The sequence below is a fragment of the Amblyomma americanum genome, chromosome 1 (genome assembly GCF_052857255.1).
Source record: "Amblyomma americanum isolate KBUSLIRL-KWMA chromosome 1, ASM5285725v1, whole genome shotgun sequence".
NCBI lineage: Eukaryota > Metazoa > Arthropoda > Arachnida > Ixodida > Ixodidae > Amblyomma > Amblyomma americanum.
In genome coordinates, this window is record NC_135497.1 from 548,532,758 (window position 1) to 548,547,260 (window position 14,503).

General features: G+C 48.0%; 1 protein-coding gene across 1 annotated transcript; it reads left to right on the forward strand.

The window, feature by feature from the left end:
- Window positions 1-3,719: 3,719 nt before the first annotated feature.
- Window positions 3,720-14,210, forward strand: LOC144108202 (uncharacterized). The gene is made up of 4 exons (XM_077641484.1): window positions 3,720-3,768; window positions 3,851-4,273; window positions 12,033-12,248; window positions 13,616-14,210. Coding segments are annotated over exons 1-4 (1,041 nt in total). The 5' UTR covers window positions 3,720-3,767; the 3' UTR covers window positions 14,017-14,210.
- Window positions 14,211-14,503: the final 293 nt, after the last annotated feature.

The window sequence follows — 14,503 nt, forward strand, 5'->3', positions numbered from 1 at the left end:
TTTCTCCTGTCTGCGGGTGGTGGTGGGTCCGTCACACCTAACACTAAAACAAACCGTGTTTTCGCTTTTTGCCTGAGTGAAAGTCAGACTGAGGAAATTTCTCACTACTTTTGGAAATGCCCTAAATGTATGCTTCGTTTCTTTTGCTTCATCTAAGTGCAGAACAGTTTTGGATAATTCTGTCGCTTGCGGTAACTGCGTAATAACCAGATGTGTAATCCCTGGCATCACATATTGTTTTTTCTTCATCTCCAAGCTTTTTTTCCCTTAGAGTTGTTCCTTTTTATAAGCACATTTTTCTTCCATTTGCATAATCAGGGGTACCCTGTAGGCAACCAAGGTACGGCTCTGGCACGAACGAATGCCTCAGTCAAACCAGTTCGTGTTTTTTAATTGTCTTGGTACCGATTAAAACTTTTTACAGCCTTGTGTTTTCTTTGCATGTTGGTTTCCGTCTTGTTTCAGAGGATTCCAAAACTTCTTCCTGCTGTTTTATCGTGTTTTACCTTTCTATTCTTTTCTCCTGTTGGCTATGGTAATTTTGTGGCTGTATACTTGGTCTTGCATGGTGTTTTGTAGCCGCTATGTGATATTACTGTTTCATGTTTTTCCTTTTCTGTGGATATATTATACATTTCTGCATACACTGTTTTATTTTAACCCAAGATGTGGTTTCATTGTGCAGTTATCTGTGCCGAATACATGATAGTCGCTTCTTTGCAGAGTGCTTACAACCTGACTGCCCTGCCAGGACCTCCCTGTCAGGAACCTGTTTTTGGTAGTATCAAATAAAGAAAGACATGACCACGTATTTTTGATGTGTTATTTATTTGCACAAATCCAGGTTTGGATGTCCACAATAGGACAGAGAAGACAGGAGCACAATTCTGTTTCTTTAGCAGCACAGTACCCAAATTTCCAGTTCAGCTGTGCTTTTCACTGATTTCGGCTGAGAAGTGTTAGTGTAAACTTAATGAAAACACAAGCCCAGGGAGAATGGCGAGCCGGTAATTCATGTAGACAGCAAACATGCCATCCCGCAGGACCAACAGCATCAAGTATTCGGTCGCCTGTTTTCATAAAGTTGCTCCCGTTACAACTTTGTGGTGTTATTGTGAGAACAGAATCTTGCTTCGCAACCGCATGATAACTTCACAAGAATACTTCTGCACACTGCAACCCTGCATTACAGGTGTGAATGGAGCACATATGCACAGGTGTTTTTCTTCCAGATATACTATACCTTAGCTTTATCACAAGGTTAAGAACAATCGGCCTCCGACCCGCATAAATACAAAATAGAAATAGCAATCCGCTCATGCGTTTCCCCCCTGCCCGGGCGTCGACACAGGCGGAGATGTTGGCCATATGGGACGCTTTGAGCGCCCTCTGTCCACGCCTTTCGTCCCTCGAAGCCACAGTGGCATTCTCACAGACTCCTCAGGCGCCATCCGTACTCTTAAGGCGTGTTCTGAACTCCGACTCTTTTGGCACAGGATGATCAGAACGTAATTAAAAATTCTCCCTCACAGTACGGGTACGACGGATACGTCGAAATGCACACCTCACACAAGCCTCGGTGGGTGGAGCAAGTACTAAACTTAAAAGACGGTTCGTTGCGTTCGTCGGAATGGATTAGGCTCTTCGAAAAGTTGATGATTCGGCGGTGGGGACGGAGAAGGCGCTAGATGATAGAGGCGAGGAAGACGAGGAAATATATTTGCATGCATATACAATGGAGACCACTTCAAGTTACATAAGCAGTGACACATACGAATTGAGAGATCCGTAGCTTAAAAGAACTTATGTCACACACAGAAACAACACCCGAACACCTTACTTACCGATCGGAGGTCTCGGTTAGAGCCCAGGTATTTTTGAAGTACGTGCTAAGCACGGAGCCTCTAACTTGACTGCTGTCCAGTGCATTTTCTTGTATTTTTATACGTTTCGCGAATAAAGAAATTAGGGCGGGTATGTTTGAAGGCCCGCTCCAAACTTCGGTAACCAATGAAGCTTTAATACAAGGTAGCCACAGCCCCTGAAGGTTGGACACAACCTCGAGCCCATGCAGGCCTTGGTTAAAACAAAGTAAGAAGCACACCGAGAAAGCATTCCGAACACCCACTCTCCGCGGCAGTCCTCGGCCTTATTGCGTGACGCCCTTTCCCTTTTCCCATTTCACCACCACACCTGCGTGTCACTTCTCCAAGGATGACGAGTTCTTCTAGCCAGGAAGTGTCGAATGGCGGAGGCAGGCCCTTCGGTGCCGCCACGAATGCCTGCAAACGAAACCCTCGCGAAACCCCAGCGGATGCCCGCGGTGAACAACGCTAGGAGTCCTCGGCCGCCGTAGCGACGCTGTTAAACCGGCAAATGACTTCCGCGCTTTTGTATATGCTCGCAGAGGACGCTTGGGCGGTGAGCTCCGAAAACGTGGAGGGTAGAGCGGAGGCGTACAATATCTCAAGCTAAATTAACTACAAATGCTCTAATGAAGCGCGACCTTACACATGTTGTGACTGAACCTGTCCGGAGACTCTTCCTAGCAGAAGAAAACCTATACGGCGCCGCGCGCTCCCTTGAACCCCGCGTGGTGGCGATCTGGCGGCCTTGCGCGCTGAGAAGTCTTGCTTCGCAGTTTACGCCTCCGTGTCGCCCTCACCTTAGCGGTCATCTGATCGAGTCCGGCATAGCACCATGTGACTTGCTCTGGGCCTTGCTCTGGACGTGCCTGTCTTTGCACGCCATGCGGCAGAAATACCAGCTCCGATGCGGACCGCCCCAGGTCGACAACCTGATGAAGACGACTGGATATTTGGGCCGCACCACCGGATCTTGTTGGACTTGCTTCAGGAATCCGGCGTGTATCTGCACGTGCGGATAATTTATGCAACCAGGCAAGCTGGCGCAGTACAACAAAAAAAAATATTCAATTACCCGCCCAAATCAAGAAACGCGCATGCTCTCTCTCCTCTTCCACTCAGACAGACCAGCTTTGCAACATAATGTGTGCGCGTCGTCATAAGACGGCAAGCAGGTGAGGCTTGACGCGACCTTGTTCAGAGAAGCAGCACCAGTTAGCGCTCGTGCTTCTCAGTCCGTGCCGCGCTCAACTCTTCGATTGCCTGAACTGTGCGCCGCGTAGGGCGAGTGAGCTGCCATTGCTATGCAGGCGAGCTTGGAAGAAGACGAAAATAACATAAACCGGGCAATGCATTCTTGAAACAGAGTCTCACCGACTGCCTTGCTAAGTGTTCCAACCTTTTCTTTTCTATGAATTATTACATTTTGACTAAATCATTAATATTTAATCCCTCTCTTTATTATTATTCTTAAAATTTTAAAATCAAAACACACATCCCTTTTCTGTTCATGACAAAAATTCACCGGTGTTGCGCTACCACGTGCTTTTCCTTTTTGTTAACTGCGTTCAGGTGAATAGCCACCCCATTCTTGGCCGATCCCCCAGTGTGGGTATGTGCCATCTTTTGATAGGCTAACAACAACAACAACAACTTCTATCCAGCGCCAGTGCATCTGTAAATCTTTTTTCACCAGCGCCTTCTTTCAGCATCTACATTTATTAAGTTGCTTCATTTTAGCCGCAGCCGCGCGACACGATTGCGACGGAACGTGCTGTGGCCTTCGAAGGAAGAAGATGCCATCTTGCGCAGCCGGAGGGGAAGCTTCGTCATAGCTGCAGGTAGCCTCGCAGACCGTCCGCACAGCGAAGGCTTCACTCGCCCTGCTGTTTCAAGGGAGGCAGTGAGTAAGGCAGGCGGCAGCCGTACTGAGCGATCGCGTCTCTGTGTGCACTGACGCCACCGTCGATGGCTCGCCAACGCAGTGCTGCCTCGTGAACCGGGGCCTCTCCGTGGGGGAGAGGAGGTGCAGCCTGGGGAGGACTCCGCTGCATGTGCCGCTTGGCGCGACCGGGGAGACCAGCCGTGCTCCTGCTGCTGCTGCTCGGGCGCATGCCTCTGGCGGCAGCAGCAGAACCCGCAGACAAGCGGCGGCCCGCCCGTTGTGCACGACAACATGGTGGGGCCCTTCGAGCGTGGCACCGGCGTCCCCGACGACCTTCACGGGCTAAACTTCAAGCCTGCCAGCTACGGCAGCGTGCCGACACAGGACCCCAAGGCGCCGCGCGGCGGAGACGGCCCAACGTGTGACGCCGTCACGGTGGTGGAGCACTGCCCCTGCGGCGACCACCGAGGAGTCGACGACATGCATAAGCACAGCGACGACGCCACGGGCACAGCGGCGGCAGGTGAGCCGGGTGTCCACGGGGCGTGCATCCCAGCTTCACTCACCGGTGAGGTTGGCGCAGTTTTGAGCATGCCTAGTCCGCCTACGACCACCTGCGAATGCGGCGGAGGAGGAGGCAGGGCAGACACGCCCGTGGCACATCTAAGCAAGCCTTTACAGGAAAACCAGACGAAAGTGTATAGATGCTGTGTAGGCGGCGGTGGCCTGCCGAGCGGATAAAGACGACGCGTATAGGACAGGAAAGAAGTTTATTTACATAGAACACTATGTACATATACTAAGGAAGACAACAGTCACCGAAGCCAAGGGGCATAGGGGAAAGTTATCATTTTTTCATCAATTTGTGATGATCAGTGGGAGTTGAGTAGTCTATTATTCATTCGCTGAAAGATAATTGATGAGCAGAAGCAAAAGCAACTATGCATATGCCGCCGGTGGGATCCAAGCCCACGACCTCCGAATTTCGCGCCCGGTGCTCTACCAGCCGAGCAACGGCGGCGGCTGTTCCATCGTCTATTTCCGGGGGTATGTTCATGCGCCTGTAACCTAACATTGAGAGTGCTCACCAGGGCCACCCTCGTCCATAGCGGCGGACGTAGTGCGTTCTGTATTACCGCAAGTGTCACGTGGGAGATGATCAAACGGTGAGGGCGGAAGCTGTGCGAGAAACTTCTTACGCTATCAAGACTTCCAGAACCGAGACCCTCGGCAAGCTACTGAGCGGACAATGGAAGAGGAATGAGGCGCTCATTACGATCGACATACCTGCGAAGGACGCCAGCAGTCAACAAAACGAATGAGCGCGTATATGTATATAGGGTGTTTCACCTACGAATTTCCAGAGTTTTTAAAAATTGGCTTTTGTGTTAGAAGATAGCTTTTTTCAGCATAGCATTGTCAGCGGTGTAGTGCATCGAAATGCAGAGAAGGCGTCCTAACTAGCAGGCTGCTTAATTAGTATTCAATTGTTACCTTTTTACCTACTAGTTTTAGGCTCCTGTTAGGCCACCATAATATGCATTTTTTTAGAATTTCGAAAACGGAGTTAGCCTTAATGTTGTCTCTCAACAAATTTTCGCTATTTCAACGAGTTACGTGCACTGGAGAGGTTGTTTTGCCTTTAAGCTTCGCGAAAGCGGATGCATTTAGGCGCGATATATCCAAAATTTTTGGGCCACAGCGCCGAGGGTAACCGCGTTTTCGAATTTTCTAAAAATTGATATGGATATTACTTATGGTGAGCTACACGCCTCTCAATAATTAAGGAGCCTAACAGTAATAGTTAAACTGTTAACTATTCAATATTCCTTAACCAGCCTGCTAATTAGCACTCCTTAAATGTATTATGATGTACTACATCGATGACAATGCTATGCCAAAACTAAAAAACAAAAAAAAACTCTAACTCTTCAAGCGAATTCTTAAAAATTGTGTAATATCTTAGGTGACACACCCTTTGTATAACATAGACATGGTGACGTAAAACATATTTGTGAGGCTAAGTTATACAAGTAGGTGCACTGAAAAAGAAACTTAAACCAAAACTTAGCGAGCAACAGTAGGGGTGCAGTTTTTTTTATCACTGAAGAAAGTGATATGAAAACATTTTTACAACCTTCACGGGAGGTCGGAACTTAAAAGTTAAGTTGTTCATCACTGAATGCTAATGTGATGACGTCTCTCTAATTTGAACACCCGTACCTTGACACATCTTTGTATTGTTAGCCTACTTTACATGAAGCTGGCAGGAGCGTATCGATTCAGTCGTCGGTCTGAGAGAGGTCATGCCACTTCGACTACTGCGCGTTTTGTGGATAAAATACTTTTCGAGTCAAGCCAGTCACGCCGCGTTCTAGTAGGCACGGCGGCACTTGTGAGCATGCCCCTGCTCCTGCTGTTTACCAGCCAGATCATCTTTTCAGCCGTGTAATCTGCACAGTGATCAGCGAGCCAAGACATCCGCGGCCGACCCGACTAGAACCTTCCCTTGCACTCCCCGATTCGACTCGTCGGCGTTTACATGAACAGAGTAATCGATTTTCTTCCCGACAGAGAACCTCAACTTTGCCCTCTCGGTTTTAAAATGAACTCGACGAGTCGACAGAATCGGTACGACTCGGCCTGTTGGGCTGAGTCGTGCCGAAGTAGGTTGACTGAGTGCGACCCGACCTTTGTGGGGTCGGTGGAAGGGAAGAGGAGAAAGTGGTCTTGTACTGGTGCTCGCGATCCTGGACGCCTCCTTTCAGAGCTCGCGTTGCAGTGCTCTGCGCTGACCATCGCCGCTGTTACCCGGATGGCGTTTACGTAAACGCGCGGTCGGCGAGTAGGGCTGACGTCTGACTCGACTCGCTCCTGTCGTGTTCACGTGAACATCGCTTTTCGCCGCGAACGTCAGCTGACATCGGCACCCTTACGAGGGCAATCCTTTCTGTAGTGCCTGCGGGCCTTGAAAGTATGCATAAATAAATAAATAATTAAATAAATAAATAAATAAATAAAAAGTAAATAAATAAATAAACCCTCATGAGGGTCTTCTCAGCCCCACCTCATGAGGGATTAAGTCGGTGAGGTGAGGGAGGAAAAGGTGCACGGATTGGGGTGACAGTGCGTAACAAAATTGGCGCTTATCCTGGTTTAAGTTTACCGTGCGGGGCAAAGCAGATTCTAGAGCAGGCATGGACGCAGGGACGAGGACGGGATAAAAACAACTAAACAAGTATAGTTTAACGGCAAGAGTAGCAGGGGTACAAACGCCTTCCTTTTTATTATTATTTTATTTAGAAATACTGCAGACAGCTAGTGCTGCCCAAGCAGGAGGGCATTACAATGCTTCGATAACAACTATTCAACTTTTTCCTCGTCAGAACATTAAACAATAGAGGGAGGGAGACAGTTCCACTTTTCAATCGTATGGGGAAGAACGATTTTTGAAATACTGTTGTGCGTGCAAAATATGGCATTATTATTGCAGAATGATTCAGTCTCACGGACCTGAGCGCTGGGAAAAAAAAACATAATTGTCACTTGATAGGCGAATTTTGTTATAGTACAATAAATAAATAAACTTCAGTCTGGCAATCTGTCGCTGTATGGAGTGCTTCTAGTTTAATCTTGTTTAACATGTTGGTGACTGAGGAGGACATTTTATAATAGGATAAGATAAATCTGGCAGCGTGACGATCAGAGCGCTCTACCTTAATATCTTTAGTGAAATAAGGGTCCTACACAACAAATCCATACTCGAGAACTGGGCGAACAAGTGTACAATATGCTTCATTCTTTACATTTGACGGGGTACTCTTTAGTTTTCTGCGCAAGGAACAGAGTTTAGCAAATGCTTTGGAAGAAATGTTATTAATGTACTCGGCCCAACTAAGATTATTTTTAATTGTTAAGCCTAAGTACTTCACAGGCGAGACTGAATGAATATGCTGATAGCCAATGTCATACGAATGGGACGTTTTTTTTATTGTGATTGACATAGAGACTGTTTTCTGAAAATAATTTGCATCCCACGCCGTTCGCACCAGTCCCCTAGGTTGCAGATGTTCTCACTGAGTAGGTTCTGGCTGTGATTATCATTAACAACTCTGTAGATTAGACAGTCGTTTGCAAATAGTTTAACAACAGATTCATCAATCGTGAATGTCGTAGCTTCACCTGATTTGATTCGGGTGTTCGAAATTACTATTGCCTCTTTGATTTTGTTAGCAGCCATTTTGTAAGGTAAATTGATCACTATTCTTCACGGTTGTACAAATATGTCTCTATTATTTTTGTTCGGATTCTTGAGGAGTTGACTATACTGTTAGACTGCTTCTTCTACCTTGCTTTGTAGATGTCCCTAATAATTTCCCATCTATTTTGGAATCATCTTCTGTGTGCGTTCACCCTTTTCCACTCTCTTTATATTTGCGGGCTCCACCAAAAATTGGTTCTTTCTGTTTTGTTAGCTGTTACCTTCGAATGTCTTTGGATAAGATTGTTATTATTATATAAGGCGTTGACTATATGTTCAAGTTGATTAACTGCGGCACTGTTGGCTTCAGCTGTATCCTTTAAACACGCACAGTTTTCTCGCTCTTTAAGAACTTTAAGCTCTCCCTTGTGTGTAAGCTTCCTTACTTTTGCCTCTGGTTGATCGAAAAGCTTAATACTTAAATACCTGTGGTCGCCATTTGTAAATTCATCTAGAACCTCCCATTAGACCAAATAAGACGTCAGCTGTGGAGAAAATATTGTCAAGTCAATCCCGCGTCGTCCATGCTGGACTCGAACCTAGGAAAAGTGTTGGGATGATTTAATAATTCCATGTTCCGGCACTGATAAAATTTTCTATTTCAATTCCCTTGCCTTCGGTCTTATTTCTACCACAAGCTGAATTCTTGGCGTTGAAATCTCCTCCAGCAAATATGAAGCCATCGCTGTTATAAAATATTCTCTATATTTCTGTTAGTAGAGGTTCTAGGCTTTGTGTGGGAAGACAGTAGCAAATAATGCATACGATGCTTCTTCCTTCCCAACTAAGTCTTACTGCAGTGATATTATGGATAGCTTATAAGGAGAATTACTATTGCTGTACTTGGTTGACCCGGAACCGCTATTATTTTGTCTTTAATTCATCATCATCATCACCACCATCAGCCTGACTACGCCTACTGCAGGGTAGTAAATGCCTCTCCCATTTCTCTCCAATTAGCCCTGTTCCTGAAGAAGAGACCGGTCTTGTTTTAGCTGCTTTCAGGGCGTACTTCAGGGCGTACTTCATGCCTGCAAAAGGGTTGAGAACATACTCCACCTTCACTGCCTGCAGTCTCAAAAAAGCCCGAACATAGAACAAATCCGCCCACAAAAATATATTAGAACATTCGCTGTTTTGCCTTTTGTCGTAGCACGCAATGTACGATACCATGATATAACCTCACACACATGAAATGCGAAATGCAAAAGCTTATCAGTGCTCGCGAGAAGAGGATTTCATAAGGACTTTAATACTGTTCTGTCTTCGTCATGCTAGAGTGCTGCGGGTGCGCCGAACACTTCCATTCCTTCTTTCCGCTCCCACTTCCGTTTACACATCAGGGGATAAAAGCCATCACACGCCCCAAATACACGTCTTCTATGTTCGAGCTGTCAGTGCCTAGTAACTGTCCTGGCCGCAGGCCGTGGCTATGCAACACTGGCGACGAGGATGGGATATTCCACAGTCGGTGAAAGTAGACCCGGAATCGGCATCCGCGAAGGCAGCCTCACAGACGACAAGCATGACTCATCATATGCTACCTGCATTCAACGAAGATACAGATAAGTGGAAGCCGTATCTCATTAAAGCAGATGCCTACATTGAAGCTAACGAAATCACCGATTCGGCCAAGAAGAGAGCACTGCTCGTGGCAGCATTGAGCACACAAACCGTGGAAGTATTAGCCGTCAAGGTCGCACTGCGAGCCCCAAAAGCTTTGAGCTTCGAGCAAGAGCTCGAGGTGCTGAGCGAGTACTATGACCCGAAGCGACATGAAATAGCTGAGAGTTTCAAGTTTTTTAATCGCTCCCAGATGGAAGGGGAATATGTCACCTAGTTCTTGGTGGAAATACGGCACATAGCCGATGACTGCAATTTTTGCAACGCCCTGGAGCGGATGCTCAGGGATCGTATTGTGTGCGGTGTTCGGTCGAGGGCCCTACAGAAGCTATTACTTGGAAAGGCCGACATCACGATAGCGGAGGCTGAAGCGCTCGCAATTTCGGTTGAAACTGCTGAAAATGACGCTTTGAAAATGTCATCAGAGCCAAAGGCTCTATTGAAATTGCATGCAGCTCGAAAAACGCCCTCCGGGGAATACAGAAAGGCTGAAGAGCATCTGTAATGCGGAAGGTATGGCAGCTCGAAACACGACGATGTCAGTTGCGGATGAGCAAGTGCGTTGTTGTCGCTGTAGGCGGCGGGGACACCTTGCTACAAAATGTTAAAGCCACCCTAACCGCTGAAGGTTAGCTGCCAGAGCGATGCAAACAGTTGCACTGGGAATAACGGAAACCACGCCAATGGACGATGGCAGTGACGAAGTCCACGTTAGGAAATTGGTTTCGGAGCGTAAAAATCTTCTCGAGCCACCAATACGCCACTCATTTATATGGAGCGGCGTTCAATTAGCAATGGAAGTCGACACCTGGTCGCCAGTATGTCATTTCTAAGGAACAGTACAGGAAGCATCAAAACCATTGGCCTGCCTAGAAGCCGTCACGTGTGAAGTTGTGCTACGCAGTGCGGTTTGCGATGCTAGGTGATCTGACATTACGTGTCGGCTTCAGAGACGTGCTCGTGGACTGTCCCCTCATGGTGTTCGACTGCGAAGGGCCAAGCCTATGCGGAAGGGACCTGCTGACGCTGCAGGACAACGCTGGCGCTCCGGTGCTACATTTGACTCCGGCCTGCGGAGCCACAGAAACCAGCGAAACGGACACCTGCAAGATTAAATCCATTTTCTCAGACTACCAGGACGTCTTCACCACGGAGCTCGGCCTAATGAAGGGTCCTCCAGCGAGCCTGCGCCTCAAAGATGAAGCAATACCAAAGTTTTGTAAGGCGAGACCCTTCCTTATGCCCTACGCGACAAGGTAGCTTTGGTGCTAGACCGACTCGTTTCCCTTGGCGTCTTATCGCCAGTCAGCCATTAGGATTAGGCAACGTTATAGCGCCGGTGCTAAAGAAAGATGGATCGGTACGGATTTGTGGCAATGTTAAAGCTACATTGAACCCTGTTTGCGCAATCGAAATATATCCTATTCGTGTAATCGAGGATATGTTCGCAGTTTTAAGTGGCAGTGAATGATTCAGCACCCTCGACTTGCGAGACGCTTGCAGTCAGGTACCTCGAAGTCGCACGCAAACTCTGCGTCATCAATACCCAAAACGGCTTATTTTGCTATAATTGACTTCCGTTCGGAATATCGACTGCGCCGTCGATTTCGCACAGAAAAATCGACACGATTATCAGTGGTCTACCTGGCGTGCAAGCCTACATTGATGATGTAATCGTATCCGAGAAGAAAGGCGATAACGGAGAGCGATTGAAAGTCGTCTTAGAGCGTTTTCGGGATCATGGAGTGAAGTTGCGGTATGACAAATGCAAATTTCGACAACAAGCTGTTATATACCTCGGACATCACATTGAAGGCGAGTGCCTCTATTCAATCGAAAGCAACGTGAAAGCTATTATGCACACACCTTTTCCACGGAGCGTGACCGAACGGCGGAATGTTGACGTTCGACGCGAAATTTTTTCCAAACATGTCAACGTACCTAGCACCGCTGTATCAATTAACTATTGGGGAAAAACGCTCGGTGGCAATGGAAAGCACCGCAAAAAGTTGCCATCAAGGAATCCACGTCATCGTCATGTTTCCCATGTAATTCATTGTTAACCGCTGTTATTGCGCCCTCTCCTCATGTAATGTCCCGTCAGGGACCCTTGAGGTTCAAATAAATAAAATAAAATAAAAGTTTGATGCAGCGAAAGAACGTCTGAAAAATGCTCGAGTGCTTGTACATTTCGACTGTACAAATGAACTCAAGCTAGAGTGTGATGCGTCGTCGCTAGGGGTCGGAGCAGTTCCATTTCATTCTAGCAACAACGTACATAGACCTATTGGTTTTCGCTCAAGAACACTGACCGAAGCAGAGCGGAACTACTCCCAGTTAGAATGTGATGTGTTGGCGCTGATTTTCGGTGTAACAAAATTCCGGGACTATCTTCTAGGTCGTGAATTTACGTTGGTCACGGATGATCAACCTCTCGTCAGCCCTCTGAGACCTGACCGCCAGACACCGACTATGACGGCTGCGCGAATTCAACGCTGGGCACTGTACCTCGGAGGCTACAATTACAAGCTTCAGTATGTTCCTGGGAAACAACTACTCAACTCGGATGCTCTCAGCAGACTGACACAGCAGACCACCAGAGACAGAGGTGAAGGTGAGCCCCCGGAGTACGTCCTCCCACTCAAAAGCTTAGATGAAGGTGTGGTCTCAACGCGTGAACTGAAGAATCTAACGAATGTCGACTCGAAATTGCTTAAGAGAGAGAGAGATCACTTTATTTGCACCCGTCAAAGAGTATGGGTGATCGGGTGAGACGCAGCTCCCACTTTCACCTTCACCGTATGCCTCCCCCCTAGACGTCGGCCGGAATCAGTTGACTTCCGGCGGCGGCCTGGGCTTGACCGATGACATGTTTCTGGACTTGTCCTTCCTGGCTATGGAAGAAGGAACCCCATGACTCTTTGTTTCCATGTAGACCATGTAGCGCTGGTCAAGACCACAGCATGTGATTTAGGGTCGCTATGCTTTCAGTTTTTGCATTTGGAAGAGTGCACCTCAGGATGCCATTTGTGTAGGACATACAGGTTTGGAAAGGTACCCGTCTGCAGTTTTCGCCAGATTACTTCTTCCTTCTTTGTGAGAGATGTACGGGGGGGGGGGGCAGGGTTCTCCTCCCCATTCTGTAGTGTTCTAGAATTTCACTGTATCGTAAGGTTCAACATTGCGTGTCGCGCGGTTGGCCACCAAGCAGGGCAAACATAAAGCCCGATTTAGCACTTTATTATGAGCGTAGACTAGAACTGTCCTTGGCCCATGACCTCGTATACTGGGGCAATCGCGTCGTCATACACAGTGACGCCAGATAGCGCTACCTGCAACTTCTTCACGAAACCCACAAAGGATCATCGGCTATGAAAGCCGTGGCACGCTCCCTATTTTGGTGGCCAGGTCTTGACCGCGACTTAGAGTAGCGCGCGGCCAATTGTGGAAATTGAATAGCAAATTTACTTATGCCACCGGCTGCACCTCCCCTAGAATGTCCGAAGACTGAAGAACGGTGGTATCGGATCCAAATCGACTTCGCAGGACCCGTAACTGGGAAGATGATCCTGGTTGTAGTGGACGCGCACTCCAAATGGATCAAAGCGATTCCTGTGAAGCATGCAAACGTAGAAAGCACAATAAAGGCTCTGAGGAGCATGTTTGCCCGCTTTGGTGTGCCACGTACAACGGCACACACTTCAAGAGTAAGGCATTTTCCACATTTACAGCAAAAAACATTACGAACCTGTGCACAGCACCTTTTCACACACAGTCAAACTGCAGCTGCTGAAAGGGCGGAGCGAACGATAAAGGATGGTATTCAGAAAATAAAGGGTGGCGATCTCGACGAGAAATTGGTACGGCTGCTGTTCAATTATAGACGAACACCTGTGAAGACTGGGAAATCACCTTCAGAGATGCTCCTCGGGTATCAAATAAGATCGCGTCTAGACACCTGCTCCCCTGTGAATGTTGCAGGTCCAACTGAGGGGAGCTACGACTGGACACGGCCGCCAGACAGCAGCTTGTACGTCCGCAATTACGGACAGGGAGAGAAGTGGATCCCTGGTCATGTCAAATCGGCGACAGGAGCACGGATGGTAACCGTAGAGCCTCCCACTGCAATCGTCAAGCGGCAAGTCGATCAGGTGCGCCGCCGCTCGGATTCATCACCAAGGTTTCCGGTCACCGATACGACTGCTCGTGGTCCAGGGCCCAGCCAGACGAAAGGACCCTGCACGGCGGCCAATGTAACCACTCCCTTGGAAGCGGCCGCCCCAGATTATTCTCCTGATACAGCCCAAATTGCGGGCAATAACATTCAACCTCGCACCTCTCTTCTCCCACCTACCTTGAGTCCGGCCGAAGCTTCGCAGTAAGTCCTGCGCCGGTCAACGAGGCAGCGGAAGCCAGTGCAACGGTTCCATTTTGGAGGAGAGGGTAGAGTTGTCTTCGTCATGCTAGAGTGCTGTGCGTGCGCCGAACACTTCAATTCCTTCTTTCCGCTACCACTTCCCTTCACACTTCAGGTGATAAAAGCCATCGCACGCCCCAAATAAACGTCTTCTATGTCCGAGCTGTCTGTGACTTTCCAGGCCGTGGCTAAGCAACAAATACATTGTATGGTTAGTCTGATTTGGCATGTTTGCATTTTCCTGCAACACCTGCCTTGCAACCGCACGTTGCTAGGACCAGGTGCCTGGTCTATATGACAGCTGTGTAAGAAAGAGGAACCGATAAAACTTTTCGAAGGCGCCGAGACGCATGTTCGCGCGATGCACCTGGCCGACACTTCGCGCCAGTTTCCGCTAAAATTTCTTTCAAATCGCGAACAAGGCGTGGTTAAAAAACCTTCATGCTTTAAGC